The sequence below is a fragment of the Sceloporus occidentalis genome, unplaced genomic scaffold (genome assembly GCF_023333645.1).
Source record: "Sceloporus occidentalis isolate IW3139 unplaced genomic scaffold, rSceOcc1.0.p SCAF_190, whole genome shotgun sequence".
In the NCBI taxonomy this organism is placed as follows: domain Eukaryota; kingdom Metazoa; phylum Chordata; class Lepidosauria; order Squamata; family Phrynosomatidae; genus Sceloporus; species Sceloporus occidentalis.
In genome coordinates, this window is record NW_028317170.1 from 436965 (window position 1) to 456535 (window position 19571).

Below are 19571 nucleotides of genomic sequence, written 5' to 3' on the forward strand. Positions count from 1 at the left end.
ACTATATTACTATGTTACTATATCACTATGTTACTATATTACTATGTAACTATATTACTATGTTACTATATCACTATGGTACTATATCACTGTTACTATATTACTATGTTACTATATCACTATGTTACTATATTACTATGTAACTATATCACTATATTGATATATTACTATGTTACTATATCACTGTTACTATATCACTATGTTACTATATTACTATGTTACTATATCACTATGTTACTATATCACTATGTTACTATATTAATATGTTAATATATCACTGTTACTATATCACTATGTTACTATATCACTATGTTACTTTATCACTATGTTACTATATTACTATGTTACTATATTACTATGTTACTATATCACTATGTTACTATATTAATATGTTACTATATTACTATGTTACTATATCACTATGTTACTAGATTACTATGTTACTATATCACTTTGATACTATATTACTATGTTACTATATTACTATGTTACTATATCACTATGTTACTATATTACTATGTTACTATATCACTGTTACTATATCACTATGTTACTATATTACTATGTTACTATATCACTATGTTACTATATCACTATGTTACTACATTACTATGTTACTATATCACTATGTTCCTATATTACTATGTTACTATATTACTATGTTACTATATCACTATGTTACTAGATTACTATGTTACTATATCACTTTGATACTATATTACTATGTTACTATATCACTATGTTCCTATATTACTATGTTACTATATCACTATGTTACTATATTACTATGTTACTATATCACTGTTACTATATCACTATGTTACTATATTACTATGTTACTATATCACTATGTTACTATATCACTATGTTACTACATTACTATGTTACTATATCACTATGTTCCTATATTACTATGTTACTATATCACTATGTTACTATATTACTATGTTACTATATCACTATGTTACTATATTACTATGTTACTATATCACTGTTACTATATCACTATGTTACTATATTACTATGTTACTATATCACTATGTTACTATATCACTATGTTACTATATATCACTATATTGATGTATTACTATGTTACTATATTACTATGTTACTATATCACTCTGTTACTTTATCACTATGTTACTATATCACTATGTTACTATATTACTATGTTACTATATCACTTTGTTACTATATTACTATGTTACTATATCACTATGTTACTATATGACTATGTTACTATATCACTATGTTCCTATATTACTATGTTACTATATCACTATGTTACTATATTACTATGTTACTATATTACTATGTTACTATATAACTATGTTACTATATCACTATGTTACTATATCACTGTTACTATATCACTTTGATACTATATTACTATGTTACTATATCACTGTTACTATATCACTATGTTACTATATTACTATGTTACTATATCACTATGTTACTATATCACTATGTTACTATATTACTATGTTACTATATCACTATGTTCCTATATTACTATGTTACTATATCACTATGTTACTATATTACTATGTTACTATATCACTATGTTACTATATTACTATGTTACTATATCACTGTTACTATATCACTATGTTACTATATTACTATGTTACTATATCACTATGTTACTATATCACTATGTTACTATATCACTATATTGATATATTACTATGTTACTATATAACTATGTTACTATATTACTATGTTACTATATCACTGTTACTATATCACTTTGATACTATATTACTATGTTACTATATCACTATGTTACTATATCACTATGTTACTATATTAATATGTTACTATATCACTATGTTACTATATCACTATGTTACTATATTACTATGTTACTATATCACTATGTTCCTATATTACTATGATACTATATCACTATGTTACTATATTACTATGTTACTATATCACTATGTTACTACATTACTATGTTACTATATCACTGTTACTATATCACTATGTTACTATATTACTGTGTTACTATATCACTATGTTACTATATCACTATGTTACTATATCACTATATTGATATATTACTATGTTACTATATTACTATGTTACTATATCACTATGTTACTATATCACTATGTTACTATATTACTATGTTACTATATCACTATGTTACTATATCACTATGTTCCTATATTACTATGTTACTATATCACTATGTTACTATATTACTATGTTACTATATCACTTTGATACTATATTACTATGTTACTATATCACTATGTTACTATATTAATATGTTAATATATCACTGTTACTATATCACTATGTTACTATATCACTATGTTACTTTATCACTATGTTACTATATTACTATGTTACTATATTACTATGTTACTATATCACTATGTTACTATATTAATATGTTACTATATTACTATGTTACTATATCACTATGTTACTAGATTACTATGTTACTATATCACTTTGATACTATATTACTATGTTACTATATTACTATGTTACTATATCACTATGTTACTATATTACTATGTTACTATATCACTGTTACTATATCACTATGTTACTATATTACTATGTTACTATATCACTATGTTACTATATCACTATGTTACTACATTACTATGTTACTATATCACTATGTTCCTATATTACTATGTTACTATATTACTATGTTACTATATCACTATGTTACTAGATTACTATGTTACTATATCACTTTGATACTATATTACTATGTTACTATATCACTATGTTCCTATATTACTATGTTACTATATCACTATGTTACTATATTACTATGTTACTATATCACTGTTACTATATCACTATGTTACTATATTACTATGTTACTATATCACTATGTTACTATATCACTATGTTACTACATTACTATGTTACTATATCACTATGTTCCTATATTACTATGTTACTATATCACTATGTTACTATATTACTATGTTACTATATCACTATGTTACTATATTACTATGTTACTATATCACTGTTACTATATCACTATGTTACTATATTACTATGTTACTATATCACTATGTTACTATATCACTATGTTACTATATATCACTATATTGATGTATTACTATGTTACTATATTACTATGTTACTATATCACTCTGTTACTTTATCACTATGTTACTATATCACTATGTTACTATATTACTATGTTACTATATCACTTTGTTACTATATTACTATGTTACTATATCACTATGTTACTATATGACTATGTTACTATATCACTATGTTACTATATTACTATGTTACTATATCACTGTTACTATATCACTATGTTACTATATATCACTATATTGATGTATTACTATGTTACTATATTACTATTTTACTATATCACTATGTTACTATATTACTATGTTACTATATCACTATGTTACTATATCACTATGTTACTATATTACTATGTTACTATATCACTATTTTCCTATATTACTATGTTACTATATCACTATGTTACTATATTACTATGTTACTATATCACTATGTTACTATATTACTATGTTACTATATCACTGTTACTATATCACTATGTTACTATATTACTATGTTACTATATCACTATGTTACTATATCACTATGTTACTATATCACTATATTGATATATTACTATGTTACTATATAACTATGTTACTATATTACTATGTTACTATATCACTGTTACTATATCACTTTGATACTATATTACTATGTTACTATATCACTATGTTACTATATCACTATGTTACTATATTACTATGTTACTATATCACTATGTTACTATATCACTATGTTACTATATTACTATGTTACTATATCACTCTGTTCCTATATTACTATGTTACTATATCACTATGTTACTATATTACTATGTTACTATATCACTATGTTACTATATTACTATGTTACTATATCACTGTTACTATATCACTATGTCACTATATTACTATGTTACTATATCACTATGTTACTATATCACTATGTTACTATATCACTATATTGATATATTACTATGTTACTATATAACTATGTTACTATATTACTATGTTACTATACCACTGTTACTATATCACTTTGATACTATATTACTATGTTACTATATCACTATGTTACTATATTACTATGTTACTATATCACTATGTTACTATATTACTATGTTACTATATCACTGTTACTATATCACTATGTCACTATATTACTATGTTACTATATCACTATGTTACTATATCACTATGTTACTATATCACTATATTGATATATTACTATGTTACTATATAACTATGTTACTATATTACTATGTTACTATATCACTGTTACTATATCACTTTGATACTATATTACTATGTTACTATATCACTATGTTACTATATCACTATGTTACTATATTACTATGTTACTATATCACTATGTTACTATATCACTATGTTACTATATTACTATGTTACTATATCACTATGTTCCTATATTACTATGATACTATATCACTATGTTACTATATTACTATGTTACTATATCACTATGTTACTATATTACTATGTTACTATCACTGTTACTATATCACTATGTTACTATATTACTATGTTACTATATCACTATGTTACTATTTCACTATGTTACTATATCACTATATTGATATATTACTATGTTACTATATAACTATGTTACTATATAACTATGTTACTATATCACTGTTACTATATCACTTTGATACTATATTACTATGTTACTATATCACTATGTTACTATATCACTATGTTACTATATTACTATGTTACTATATCACTATATTGATATATTACTATGTTACTATATAACTATGTTACTATATTACTATGTTACTATATCACTGTTACTATATCACTTTGATACTATATTACTATGTTACTATATCACTATGTTACTATATCACTATGTTACTATATTACTATGTTACTATATCACTATGTTACTATATCACTATGTTACTATATTACTATGTTACTATATCACTATGTTCCTATATTACTATGATACTATATCACTATGTTACTATATTACTATGTTACTATATCACTATGTTACTATATTACTATGTTACTATATCACTGTTACTATATCACTATGTTACTATATAACTGTGTTACTATATCACTATGTTACTATATCACTATGTTACTATATCACTATATTGATATATTACTATGTTACTATATTACTATGTTACTATATCACTATGTTGCTATATCACTATGTTACTATATTACTATGTTACTATATCACTATGTTACTATATCACTATGTTCCTATATTACTATGTTACTATATCACTATGTTACTATATTACTATGTTACTATATCACTTTGATACTATATTACTATGTTACTATATCACTATGTTACTATATTAATATGTTAATATATCACTGTTACTATATCACTATGTTACTATATCACTATGTTACTTTATCACTATGTTACTATATTACTATGTTACTATATTAGTATGTTACTATATCACTATGTTACTATATTAATATGTTACTATATTACTATGTTACTATATCACTATGTTACTTGATTACTATGTTACTATATCACTTTGATACTATATTACTATGTTACTATATCACTATGTTCCTATATTACTATGTTACTATATCACTATGTTACTATATTACTATGTTACTATATCACTGTTACTATATCACTATGTTACTATATATCACTATATTGATGTATTACTATGTTACTATATTACTATGTTACTATATCACTCTGTTACTTTATCACTATGTTACTATATCACTATGTTACTGTATTACTATGTTACTATATCACTATGTTCCTATATTACTATGTTACTATATTACTATGTTACTATATCACTCTGTTACTTTATCACTATGTTACTATATCACTATGTTACTATATTACTATGTTACTATATCACTTTGATACTATATTACTATGTTACTATATCACTGTTACTATATCACTATGTTACTGTATCACTATGTTACTATATCACTATGTTACTATATCACTATGTTAGTATATTACTATGTAACTATATCACTATGTTACTATATCTCACTATATTGATGTATTACTATGTTACTATATTACTATGTTACTATATCACTCTGTTACTTTATCACTATGTTACTATATCACTATGTTACTATATTACTATGTTACTATATCACTATGTTCCTATATTACTATGTTACTATATTACTATGTTACTATATCACTCTGTTACGTTATCACTATGTTACTATATCACTATGTTACTATATTACTATGTTACTATATCACTATGTTACTATATTACTATGTTACTATATCACTATGTTACTATATGACTATGTTACTATATCACTATGTTACTATATTACTATGTTACTATATTACTATGTTACTATATCACTATGTTACTATATCACTATGTTACTATATTTCTAGGTTACTATATTACATTTTTCCCACATGAATTTTCACAAATATTTTTCACATATTTTAGCATTTCTAAGCGTGTTGTTCATGACACGTCTCATGGGAAAAGCTAACAAAGCAACCTATTCACCGGGTAAGAAAAGCTAACACTTATATCACGATAACAAAATAAATAATAATCGTATCAACGCCTGCAATGCTGCTGCAGAGAGGATACCGATGTGGAACTATGCAGAGTAACGTGGCAAAGTAAACCTGTAATTTTTTAAATGCCCAGAAATAAAATACATGGAGAACTTCTCCTTAATGTCAATATTTTATTTAAAAACATTCAATAATGATATTTATATGTTTTCTAAAGTTAAAAATAAAAAAATTCAATTCCCATTTACAGTCTTAGCGCCACCCACGAGAAATGTTTTGAAAGAAAAGCAAGAAAAGTAAATTAAATCTGTTGTTTAGATTTTACAAATACAAGTTTACAAATTACGTTTTCCAGGAGGTCAGAATGTTTGCTGGGTATGAGGGTATCAGAGGGTTCTACAGCCCTAAAAGCCCCGATAATGTGTATAGAAACAGCAGGAAACAGCTTTATACATTAAAACAATATAGCCTCACCCCAGTCACGTCTCTTGCAGGTGTCCATCATACATAACCCCTCCCCTCTTTCAGGTTGTAGATCCCGTAACTTTAGTGCTCTTACTGTACAGAATCCCAACCCCGAAATAGCTTTAACAGATTAGGGATCCAGTGTCAGTCTGAGCGGAAACTAAAATGATCCATTTGGTAGCAAAGGAAATAAAAACATTTGTTTTTAATAAAAATAACTTTTCAAATAAACAATAAAAGTGAAATCCACAAACAATGCGGTAAACGTGTTACCCACGCGTAAGCGCAAACATAAACTGTAATGGATTTTTAAGGGGATCTGTCTGTTTTCCCCTCGGGGCGGATATATTTGTCTGACATTTAAGGGTCTTTTTATGAGCCCCTGAGCTAAAAAATAAGTAGACTGATCCAGAAAAGGAATGTCTGGAAAGTTACTAAAGTATTTCTGCTCATAGCTGATCCATGGTAAGCTGGAAAGCCAATTACATGTAAATTATTTCAATATTAATTAGTTTGGCTAGAATGAATTTGATTGGCTGCCACTACTCTCATCAACTTCATTGGGAGTGCTACTGAGCATGTGCAGGAAGTGTACTTAAGTATGCTTCCTGTTTACACTGCCTGCTTACACAAGATGCAGACAAGAAGGAGGAAAATGAGCCAAAAGTCAGTTTCTGGCTCAAATAACAAAAGTTTGCACGTAGCATTCCACATGCAGTACAAGTTGGAGTCGGGATCGTGTGGTTTGAAAACCAATAGTAATTAATATTATTATTATTATTTTTATCGTTATTGTTATTATTACTATTATTTATTGAAACAATGGGATATTTTTTCCTTGAATTTAAATATTACCCGTGACTTCTGGCAAATTGTTAAAAATGTGAAAGGCGCTTTGCTTACAGACGGTTTTCCAAATAACGGTGCATTTTATTTAAAAGGAAGATTTAAAGTGACAGGCGCCAGGAACCCATCCTAAATAACTGAAGGCAGCAAAGCATCTTCTCCACTTAAAACTGGGACGCTTCTCCATAACACGGGAATGATGGCGTCCAGAACACTAACGGATCAATCAGTGTCCTCGGTTAGGAAGCCGTAATTCACCGCATATCCCGGGAGGGGGGCTGGGTGATAAATTATTTAGGATATTACGGTCGTAACATGAATTTGACTTCCAACGTTCATTCCTGTGTAACAGCTAATGAGACCGCAGAGCCCAAGACCGTCCCTGGGAGACACCCGAGGAAGATACTTAATACCAAACTTACGTTATAACATAATTTACCCCGTTATAACGTCATTTACCCCGTTATAACGTCATCTACCCCATTACAACATCTGTAACGTTAGAAACACCATTTCTGGTGAAAGAATCCACAACCATGATTCTGTAATGACGCCAAACTTTGCTTCGTTCATGATTTCTTCCGGGGACGCTTAAATTGTCATGTGACACAAAGGCAGCCTCGGATTGGTTGTTACCGTAGAAACTGAAAACATTCCTTAAAAACAGTTCATGTTTTGGGACTGCATAGAAGGAGAGCAGAAAGGATCCAGTTTTTTGGCTGTTATTGTTCAAAAGTTTTCTCAATGCAACAGAGGACCCCTAAGATACGGGGGCTCCTCTACACCGCAGGGGCCTAGGGCCACACCCCTGATTCAAAACAGAACCCCGTGCCACAATCCTAAAACATCTGTATCGCCTGATGGAAAATTCTAGCATGTCTCGCAGTAACTCTGCTTTTTATCCTGTTGGATTATCTCAGCTTCAGATGACTCGAGCGCTCATTACTTCTCCCGATAGCCGCGTGGACGGCATCCAACGCTAAACTCAATTTCTTCACTGCAGGTGTTTGGCAGAGCATCGCGCCCCGAATCCGGAAAAAGAAGCAACGACACCGGCTTATGATACAACATTTTACACCACTCAAAAGTTTGGGGTCACTCAACTGTTTTCATCGAAATTTCTGGCTGTAACACCCAGCACTCGCTGCTAACGGGTTTATAACATCGAATTGGGGAAGCTCCTTTCCGCCATGACTCTGCCCCCCCCCCCCCACAGCGAGCTCCATAAAGACTTGGTTGGATGAGTTTGGTGGGAAGAACTTGGCCGACCGCACAGAGCGCCGACCCCAACCCCATCGGACCCCAACGGGATGACCTGGAACGGGCGTCTCGTCCAACATCAGCGTCTGATCTCACAAACGCTCTACTGGATGAACGGGCATAAATTCCACAGAAATGTCCCAAAATCTTGTGGAAACCCATCCCAGACGAGTGGGGGCTGTTATAGGGGGGGCAGCTCCGTATTAATGCCCCTAGGTTTTGGAAGGGAATCTCCAACACGCTCATATAGGTGTGATGGTCAGGAGTCCCAATACTTTTGGCAATATAGTGAAGACCACAAAGCTCTATTATTCTATTTTCCTGGTATTTTGTGACAAATTGGTAAGAAATGAAAGTTTTTTGAATAAGTGTCTTTCCTTTTGCCTTTTTTAACCCACTTTTCACCATTTTTTACCCTCTTTGCCCCGCCATGCCATGTCTCAACGTAACACGTGGGTTTGAACTTTTTTTTCTATTCCTTCCTTGGCCCCCAGTGAGAAAGCACCATTTTCACCGGGCATGTGCTCCGATTCACTGCCCCCCCCACATACACTCACGCGCACACACCACTCACTCTGGGTCCCACTCCAAGCACACTCTCACCCCACATGCGCTCCCCGAGGGTCCCACTCCCTCTTGCCCCCTCACTTGTATGTTTCTTGGCACTCTGGTTTGTAAAATGCCCTGAAGGCCAGGAGCTTTGGCCACACGCGCTCCGCTCATGGTGCGCAGATGTTTTCAGCCCGAACAAAGTTTTGAGCCCCCAACAAACTATTTTTAACAAACATTAAACGATAGAAACTAACAAACGCAGAACAGGAACGGGCGAAAAATAATAGAGAAAAAAGAAAAAAAAAAGGTGATTAACCCCCTGTGTGCCAGTGGGTGCCTAGCTGGAGAGTTTACTGGTATTTAAAGAGCTCCGTTGGAATGAATCCTCTGCCTCAACACACGTGTTTGTTACGAAATGCAGCGTTTCAGCGGGCATAAAAAATGAGGACCCGGCCCCTCGGAAGCAAAAAATGGCTGTTTATTAACAGTAAATATGATTCTAGATAAATGTGAAAAAATTGTATAAAAGAAATAGCCAAGAGAAAACAGAGTCTTTAGTTGAAACAGTTAAACATAAAAATATAGAACCTGCCGGCAGATCGGCCCCCATCCAGCCCCCGTTTCTCCTGCTGTAACAACTCAAACCTTAATCAGTCGTTGGTCTCGTCTTAGATTCAGGAGCCGTATGTCTATCCCATGCATGTTTAATACCCTCACTGTATTACCCTCTACCACCTCTGCTGGGAGGCTGTTCCACTTACCTACCACCCTCCAAGTAAAAGAAAGCTTCCTTGCGTTTCATCTATACCTCTGACCCTCTTCTTTCATCTCCTATATCTACGAGACCCGCTGGAAATGGAAAACCAATTCAGTGAAATCCTTATTAATAATTTATATTTAGGGAGCCGACCTACTCCACGGTCATGCGATTTATACGAGGTCTCAGCGCACTCTTTGTCGTTGACTAAACTCGTGCGGGGCGGGGTTTTCTCCGTGTATTGCGGATACTCCACGTGTATTTAGCGTAGTTGTAGAGTAAAAACAACTCATCGCAGAAAAAAAGTCCCAGATCGCATTCGGAACAAAAGAATCAGCTGTTTCCTGGGAGACGGAAATATTTTATGTTTCCTGTTAAAGAGTAAAAGGGGATAAATATTTGTAGAATAAAATGCAAATTCCTTAAAAAAGGAAAGAAAAAGAAGTTTCGAAATACATTTAATGTGCGAATTTACAGCAGAGCACAAGATACATCGCTGCGGAACCTTCAGGGAACGCTTACTGACGTATCAAATACATTTCTTATTTATGACGTCATGCAGATCGGCTCCAGGCCCGTCCTGGACTGAATAATGACATGGGGCGGAAAAAATATCCCCCCCCCATGAAGGCGCCATTGAAGGCTCCAGTCTGGAACTTTAGAAGATCAGGAGAGCCCCGTGAGACAAGACGCTGGACGTTACGAGGCTCTTTCGCCGTCGGATACAATGTTTCCTCCTCCGACGCGTCGGGGAAGGCGGTTCATCTTCAGTGAGGGCAGCGAAGCTCTGGAATTCACTGCCAGGTGGTTCTAATTCAATAAGATTTCACGCTAATTTCAATCATTTTGGGGTCACATTTATTATATTCAGAACCGGTGAGGCCGATCCAGAGAAAAAAGGAGTTGAGATGAGTTTTAAATCCATTTGAGACAAAACCTTTTTTTGGAATTTTGAAGGTCGGGCTGACAAACTTTTCACTATTTCCAATCAAATTCTCACAGAAAATAACTTTAATAAAAAAAAATGTTTACTTAAAACGCACGGTGGGAAAGCGTCCGGCCGCCTCTTCTTCACGCCATAAACCAGCTCAGATTCAGCCTTACAATAATGGTAATTTATATAAAAAAAGGGAGAATAACTTTCCATAAAGTAACCAAAATAATAATATTTTACTCCTTATTAATTTTTTGGGGATAAATATCTGATTTGCTTCTGATAAGCTGTAAAATCGTCACCTGGACAGAGTGATAATCAATAAAAAATAGAAAAAAACAACTTTATAACATAAATATGTTTTTTATATATATATATTTTCTACATCTCATATATACAATAACATTCCACAAATAAAAAAAAACACAAAAAAAACAAAACCAGAAATTACAACACAACAAATGTACATTTATACTCCAAAAAAATACATACTTTTAGGCAACAAAAATTATTTTCTGTTTCCCATCATTCCCCGCTATTTACATCCCGACGGCTAATTGGCTCCTCCCGCATCTCGCGGGCCGCTCTCACGCTTTTATTATTTGTTTCGACAACCAATCACATTGCGCAATTTTTCTATTTAAACAGTGGAAATTAATTTAAATCAGGGCCTCATCAGATAAAAAGCAACAGAAAAATTAAAAAACTATTTTATGTGACTTTTTCAATTATTGGGTGATCGGGTTTTCTTAATTTTTTTACAAAGTTTTTCTTTATATTACTTTTTTTTTTTACTCGGAAATTGATGTCCTTTCTTACAGATGATTTCTACGGGAAACACTCAGCGGTCAGTCAGTCGCCGGCACTCTAACCTGCATAGAGCGCCTCGGGCGTGTACGGGCCGCGGCCGGGGGCCGATCCGGAACCCGCTTTTTAATAATAGACTTTTTTGGTGCCGTCGATACAAATATTCCAACACGGCTTAGATGCTGACTCTCCGCGTGCCAGAGGAGCGTGCGGTAGAAACCACGTGGACCTGGGGAGAAGCAGTGTTTTTGATCTATACACCGGCTCGCTGGTAGCCGCCTAAATCAAAGGTTTCAGTCCCACTTTTCTGGTTGCACCGCGGCACCTATAGGCATTTCTAAACCTATTGTACCCCAAACCCACTTTAGTTCATGCGATTGATGGATGTGGCCCCCGGAGGGACACGTGGCGATTCGGTGTCATTCACGAATATCGCCGCGCATGCTGATGTCGGCCGCCGTCTCCTAAACAAACGACAGTTTACTTTCGATGAGTTCACATTTTTGGTCGGGGTCGCTCTTGTGAGCGTTGTTTAGAGTGTTTGTTCTGGTGCAGCCGGCCGACTCGGAAACGGTGGCCACTTTCAGAGAGTTCTTGATGGAGCTGAACTCCCAGGTGTGTAAACTGATGACCTCCATCCCGCAGCAGCGCCGGGCGATCCGGAACAGCTTCTTCAGGACCGTCTTTCTCAAGAGGATGTAGACCCAGGGATCCAAGATCTGATTCCAGGTGGCCATTCGCAGACAAAACAGGATCTTCTCCCGAGACTCCGCGGAATCCCCCATCAGTCCGATGCTGGCCATCGTTACCTACGGAGCAAAGCAAACAGACGTTTAAACCGGATCGGGTTCCCAATTATAACCTCGCGGGATTAACGCGGCAAATATCACGGTCTGCGCGTTTGAAGCGGCGGAAACATCTGATTGCTGTCAGCCGGAATTCCGAGCCTCGTGCGGATACCCGATACATTCTCTGTTACTTTGTAATATGAATTTCTCCATATCAGATTCCGTTTTGTGGCTTTTGTCAATCGGCCAATTTTTTCCTCCTCGTTATCCCCGTCGCCCCCGGGAATTCATTCCCCAAATTGCTGCTCGTTACCTCTGCGCTCCGTCTACGAGTTTAATCAGATTACATTTCATGCCGGGAACCGTCGCCTTCAATTAAAGACGTCGGGGCTCAGAATAGACATTTGCAAAGAGCAGAGCCGGCGGTCGGGGGCAGCCCCCGGGGCAGTTATAAAGACAGAATCCTTCCCAGTCTGCGGGGCGTCAGCTGTGTTATTGCCCCGTTTTATAGAGGGCAGGGGGCAGATATTCTTTTTTTGCCACCTAGCATCATCTGATCAGCGATTACGATTAGAATTCTACCTGCCCTTTCTACCCCCGAAGGTCCACCAAGCGGTTCCCAGCTGCAGAACGTCACAAGGTGGCCACGTGGCGGCCAGGGAGAGGCTGAGACCGCGTTAAATCAAGGCCTCTGGCACATTTTGTATAATTATATATATATATAAAAAAACTACAATTTACTAATGCTGGATTTTTGTATCACTGAGATATTTGCTGAGTGGGTGGTAGATAAGTGGAACAGCCTCCCAGCAGAGGTGGTAGAGGGTAATACAGCGAGGGGATTAAACATGCATGGGATAGACATACGGCTCCTGAATCTAAGACGAGACCAACGACTGATTAAGGTTTGAGTCTTTAGGAGAAACGGCGACTACATGGGGGCCGGATGGGGCCGATCTGCCGACAGGGTCTGGGTTTCTATGAGCTCTGTTGAGATAACCTGGGGTTTGTCCCCCGGCCCATCTTATCCCTGAATCTGTCATATTCTCCTGAGCACACACAGACGAGCCGGACACGCTGAGGATGATGGGAGTTATCTGAATATCTCCTGCGGTGTAGATTCTTTAGATCCCTGTGAGATTACAGCGAGATTTCTCTTTAGTTTGGTATTTTACTCATTTTGTTTGCATTTCTACAATTTATGGTCTGGCTCCGCACCCAGCTGTGGAACATTTATCACCGTTACCCGCGGCTCGTCATCAAAAAAACCACAGGAGTGAATCCGGCACGGAGCGGGGTCACCGCGGGGTTCCCTGGATGCTTATAAATGAGGTGCTGGTGGACGGGATTCGGCTTATCAGCAAAGTGCAAAGGAGGAGGGGAGGAAAGATGGCCGAATGCAATGGAACCGTCAAACGTTTCTGCCAAAAAACACGAATGGAATGAGGAGGATCCGCGAAGCGCCACGAAGCGAGAGGTCGCCTTCCCACCGCTGGCTGGCGGAGTCGGGGATCGCTTGGCACGGCTGCAGCTGCACATCCAGGATTAAAATATTTTGGGGATAAAAGAGATAAATGGAGCGGTGCTTGGAGCTCAGCAGTCAGAGGGTCTCGCACGGGATGTCTCTTTGCAGGAGCCGTCCGTCCGTCCATCAGGCACTAATGTCTTCTCCCTAAGAGTCTGTACCCCTCGAAGTGCCTGGACGGGGTATAATAGGGCCCCGTGTGTTATGTTATGGGGCTCTTCTTGTCTCTCAGACCCTTTCATACACAGAAAGTGGAGGGACGATGGGGGTCGCCATCTGTAATGGCCAAGGTAAAAAGTTGGGGGGGCTCTGTCAGCGCAGATAGTGGCTCAGGGATCATGGTCTTCAGACCTCGTTACTGAGCTTAACCTACAGGGGCCCAGGGGCTCAGTAAACTGTTCTTCCTTAATAAACACGAGAGACGGTAACGGCACAATCCCTACAGGGACCGGAAAGCCGCGTCCCAGTTATCTCGGTTAACGGGGGCAGCGAGGAGTCCACAGACTAAGCCGGGGGGCTCAAGATAATATCAACTCTGATCCTGCAGCTTCCACCCTTACTGACTGCCGCATGTGACTGCAAATAAGGCTTCTCACTGGCTGATCCGGTCACCTGACAGGAAGTAGGAAGCTCCCTCTGCCATCACTGATCATAATCCAGGGACTGAGGTCTGTCTGTCTCTCTGCAAATACCCCCGATGCGGGAAAGTGGCCCCCGAGCAACAAATGCCCCCCTCTGGTCTCCCAGTACAGGGAGCAGGGTGACAGCTGGGGGGCCTTTACCAACAGGGGCCCTAGGGGCAAACGCGCCACAGCTAGTCGGCTCCTGATGATGGCTCAGCACAGACCTCCCTACTCCTTGTCCTTCTAGGGGTTAATTCCTAAGGACAGCTCTATTTGAAGTATTGCCTGTCCGCCCAGACCGAGGTACCCCGGCCGCGTATTACAAAACTTCTCTAAAAATTAAACAAAAAAATGAGGTTTTAAAGCAATACTGCAGTTATTTAACTTTTTTTATTGCTGTTAATTTCACTAATTTAGTGAGAAAGGCTGACGGTGGAGACAAAGCGCGGGGTGGCCCTAATCTGCTTCCTGGGGTCATTTCGGCTGCTGCCATCATTCTTGTTACCGTTGCCCTCTGTGAAGCCTCCGGCGTGCAGTTATCTCAGCATGCGCGGACTCATTAAATGGTAATGTGGAGGCGCCGATACCACGCTATATATCACCCTGACCAATGGCAACATTTAAGGGCACACATGCAAAGGGTTAAATCTCCTTTAATCTCCCAAAAAATGTCCCAAATCGTATAAACCAGCTTCGACGTCATTCATTATATTGTCTATTAACCCCTTAATGACAAAGCCCCTACATGTACGGGCTCAAAATGCATTGTTTTCAATGGGTTTAAGGACTGCCCATTGTCCTTAAGGGGTTAAACAGAAATCTGAATATTTTGATCCCCTGCGGCATAAAAAAAAAATCTGAAAAAACGAATTCATAAACCCCATTAAAATCCCCATCAGTAGCTGCTATAATTATATGTAAATTCTGGATAAAATGCCTTTTTTATATAGTTTTCAGGGGAGAGATGTCGTCGCTTTAAAGATGACTCGTTTTTTTTTTTTAGTTATTCTGCTATTTACTGTTATTATAGAAAATTGTTTTCTTGCTTGCATTTATCTAACTAATAATTCACCAGTAATAACTCAGCAAATTGGGCTCGAGGGGAAATGTATTCCAAACATATTGAGGGTGAATTATAAAAGTGCAGTATGCACTTAATAGGTACTTAATAGGTACAGTATCTAGAGAGGGTGGTAGATGACAGGAACCGCCCCCCAGCAGAGGTGGTAGAGGGTAATACAGTGAGGGTATTAAACATGCACGGGATGGACATACGGCTCCTGAATCGAAGACGAGACCAACGACTGATTAAGGTATAATTTTAGTTAATTAAAAGAAAAAACAATAAAAAATGATATGTGGAATGTACCCCTTTTTTGGCCTGATTGTAAGCCCTTTTGTTCAGAGATCTACTTGATGATGTAACAGCTGCATTCCGGGAAAACCTTATTGTATTACCGTATTTATACTTTGGCAAAGTTGCAGTTTTACCTGTTTTCCCCTTTTTGCTATACCTATGACAACTATAATATTATAAATATAACAAATTATTCATATTATTATTATTATATAAAATAATAATTATTATATAATACATTATATAGTTTAAAAAATATATATTTAAAAATAAACATTTTGAGCAGTGAATGGAATATTTAGTAGTAGCAGAAATTCCGTGTCTACAGATTAGCAGAGATGGAAATACCTAATTCTGTCCACATAAGTGTACCCCGAATCCCACATTCCCCTCGTTACGTTATAAACGTCTATAAACTGCTATTTCTAATCACATTCTTTTTGTTTAGGGATGAAAGGCGACTTCCCACTTAGGAAATACATGCTAAGTGATTGTTACAAAAAAACCTCATCTGTTTTAGATCATATCTGCTCTATGCGTTTCTTTACATTCCGGAAGTCTTTCTCAATCCCGCTGACATGCGACAAACACGAGGTTGTGAAACAGAATAGGAAAGAGCGGTGGGCGTAGGATCGTTGGGGATGAAAAGGTCATTATTGGAGTATAAAGGTTTTCTTGTATATTTCATCCTTAAGTCATCTCGCTCCTCCCGTGTTATCCTATTCCAGGAGGTAAACGCGTCTTTTAAAAAAGGGTATTTTTGTGGATTTACTCCAGAAGCGGCCTGCGCCAGCTAACTGGAATTTATGGCAAACACTTAAAGTTCAAAACCGTTTGCACGTGTCGGGGAAGGAGTTCTCTAAACAGAGGACGTGTTCCATGTTCACGGAATCTACATAAACACCCCAAATATGCCGGCCACCCACTCTTAATATATTAATAAGCGGGGAAGACGAAAAGGAGGTAACGTATGGGTTATGGGTAAAGTGATGATGTCACAGAATCGCCAATTGGACCTTCATATGGTTTTAATGCTTACCAGAAATGGCGTCCAGCAGATGCAACAAACGCACATGATGGCCAGGAGTTGGACAATCATTTCTATGTGGTGGGATCGTCCCTGTCGGTGCTGCTGGCTTCTCATTTTAGATTTCAGTAGCGTCAGACCGGTCATCGCGTTGCATATGAATGAGACGGCGAGGGATATCAGACCGAGTGAGGAGAAGAAGAGAAGATTAAATTGGTCCAGCCAGTTTTCGATCCCTTCCGTTTTTAGGAAGCACCAAGTTCTAGAAGCCTGGATGTGATAAGCTCGCGTGGTTAAGATCGGTAAGAGCGCAACCAAGATGGCGAAGAGCCAGACCAAACTCAAGATGATCTTCACGTGCCTTGAAGTCATTTTTGTAGAGTGGAAGATGGGTCTGGTGACTCCTATACACCGCTCCACCGCCATCACGCACCCAAGTAGCAGAGGACAGAGCCCAAAAAATACCATACACATCCCAAAAATGCTACAAAGTATATTCGACTGGTCGAACCGCAGCCAATCCCTCTTCGATGCGTACACAAAAACAGCGATGGTTCCATTAATGAGATGACCGAAGAGGTCGGTAATCACCAAACCGCTGGCGAACAACAAGAACGAGGCTTTCGACTTCTTCCGAAATCTCTGGTACGCCTTCAGGAGAATCGCAACCGCCAAACTGTTTGAAATGATCCCGACCGTCATGAATACGATGGAAAAAAATACGGATATCTTCTGTTCCATGAGGTAGGTAGAGTTAGACGGCGTTCCACGTCCACCATACACGGTCGCGTCCGAGCTGTTGTTCATTGTTGGGAAGGCGGTTAGATGGTTTGGAACATCTCAGATGAACAGACAACACCTGGAGGAACAGAACATTTTGGCAAAGTGACTGAAGGTTCTACGGAGACGTCATATTAATCACATCAAACATTGTATTCTTCCTTCTGAAGACACAGAAACAATGTATCTGCACCAGCTTCTGTGCCGCACGGAAATGAGGGCTTCCCGGCCAAAATATGAATGTGGCAACAGTGACAGAATTAAAGAATTTATTTCTAGGAAGGGTTTGGACTTCAGTGGGACCTGGAATGATGCGTCTGACGGTGCTTTTAGTTACAAAACGTTTAACTCATCAGACGACGTGTTTATTGTTACAAGCTTCAGAACCCACCAACCTCCCGTCTCTCAACGACCAAGGAAGACTTGGGAGCTTTAATCTTTATTTCTGAATATATTTCCTCGGGTGAAGGTTTTCACACCCTGTTTCTGTAAGTCAAATTGTTGTGCTACATACTACATGTTATGTCCTGTCTACCCTTTGTACAGCGCTACGGAATTTGATGGTGCTATATAAATCAATAAATAATAATAATATTTAAAAAAAAAAATAGATTGCATTTTAATTTTTACATTTGAAAAAACAAAAAACTTTTTTGTTGCAAATTCTAAAATAGTAGGAAAAAATCCAACAACCTTTTTTTTTTTTTAAATCTGTTCTTACGTTCGATTTGTTGATCTCGGAATAGCAAACTTTAATACATTTCTGAAGCCTTTTTTTATTTTTCCATTACTCGGGACATTTAATGAATCCCAGAGGAATAGATTTGGACTCGAAGAATGTTTTTTAGAGGCTTTTCGGTGCCGAGAGTCTCGGGTTCCGGTGTCCGACCCGGCTGTAAACAGAAAAGTGTAAACCAAGTTTTTCACGAGCAAAGTGTGAACATTGCACGCCTCGATTTATTCCCAACTGGTGGCGGGGACCACGTTTCTAACCCCCCCCCCCGCGTGTTATTAAAAACTTTAAACACCTCCTACGCAATTCCACTTATTTAATGAAATTATCTTTTGACTCCGACGCGTCTTTTTTTAAACATTTTGATTAAAATCTGGATTTCTTTTTACAAGGACAGGATTTTATCAACTGATAGAATAAGGTTATCGGGGTGAAAAAAGTAAGAATTTAATGCCATTCTAATTACGCCCACTAAGACACTCGCTTGAAAAAATATTAAAGGCTCCCAGACGGTTATTCAAAT

At 36.7% G+C, this 19571-nt stretch overlaps 1 protein-coding gene across 1 annotated transcript; it reads right to left on the reverse strand.

Annotated features, from left to right (window-relative positions):
- Positions 1-11132: 11132 nt before the first annotated feature.
- LOC149278391 (prostaglandin F2-alpha receptor-like) lies at positions 11133-18342 on the reverse strand. The gene is made up of 3 exons (XM_089502010.1): positions 17548-18342; positions 12700-13024; positions 11133-11284 (listed from the first exon to the last, which is right to left on the reverse strand). Exons 1-3 carry the CDS (start codon positions 18340-18342, stop codon positions 11133-11135), a joined length of 1272 nt encoding a protein of 423 aa, XP_089358136.1.
- Between the last annotated feature and the right edge of the window lie 1229 nt (positions 18343-19571).

Bases quoted from the DNA above. Each gene is read 5' to 3' on its own strand.
- LOC149278391 (XM_089502010.1), bottom strand. From the start codon at position 18,342: ATGAACAACAGCTCGGACGCGACCGTGTATGGTGGACGTGGAACGCCG. The intron at 13,025-17,547 runs GTAAGCATTAAA...TTTGCTCCGTAG, and splicing joins TCTGCTGGACGCCATTTCTG to GTAACGATGGCCAGCATCGG. The intron at 11,285-12,699 runs GTAAACTGTCGT...TTATTGAATTAG, and splicing joins AAAATGTGAACTCATCGAAA to AACCACCTGGCAGTGAATTC.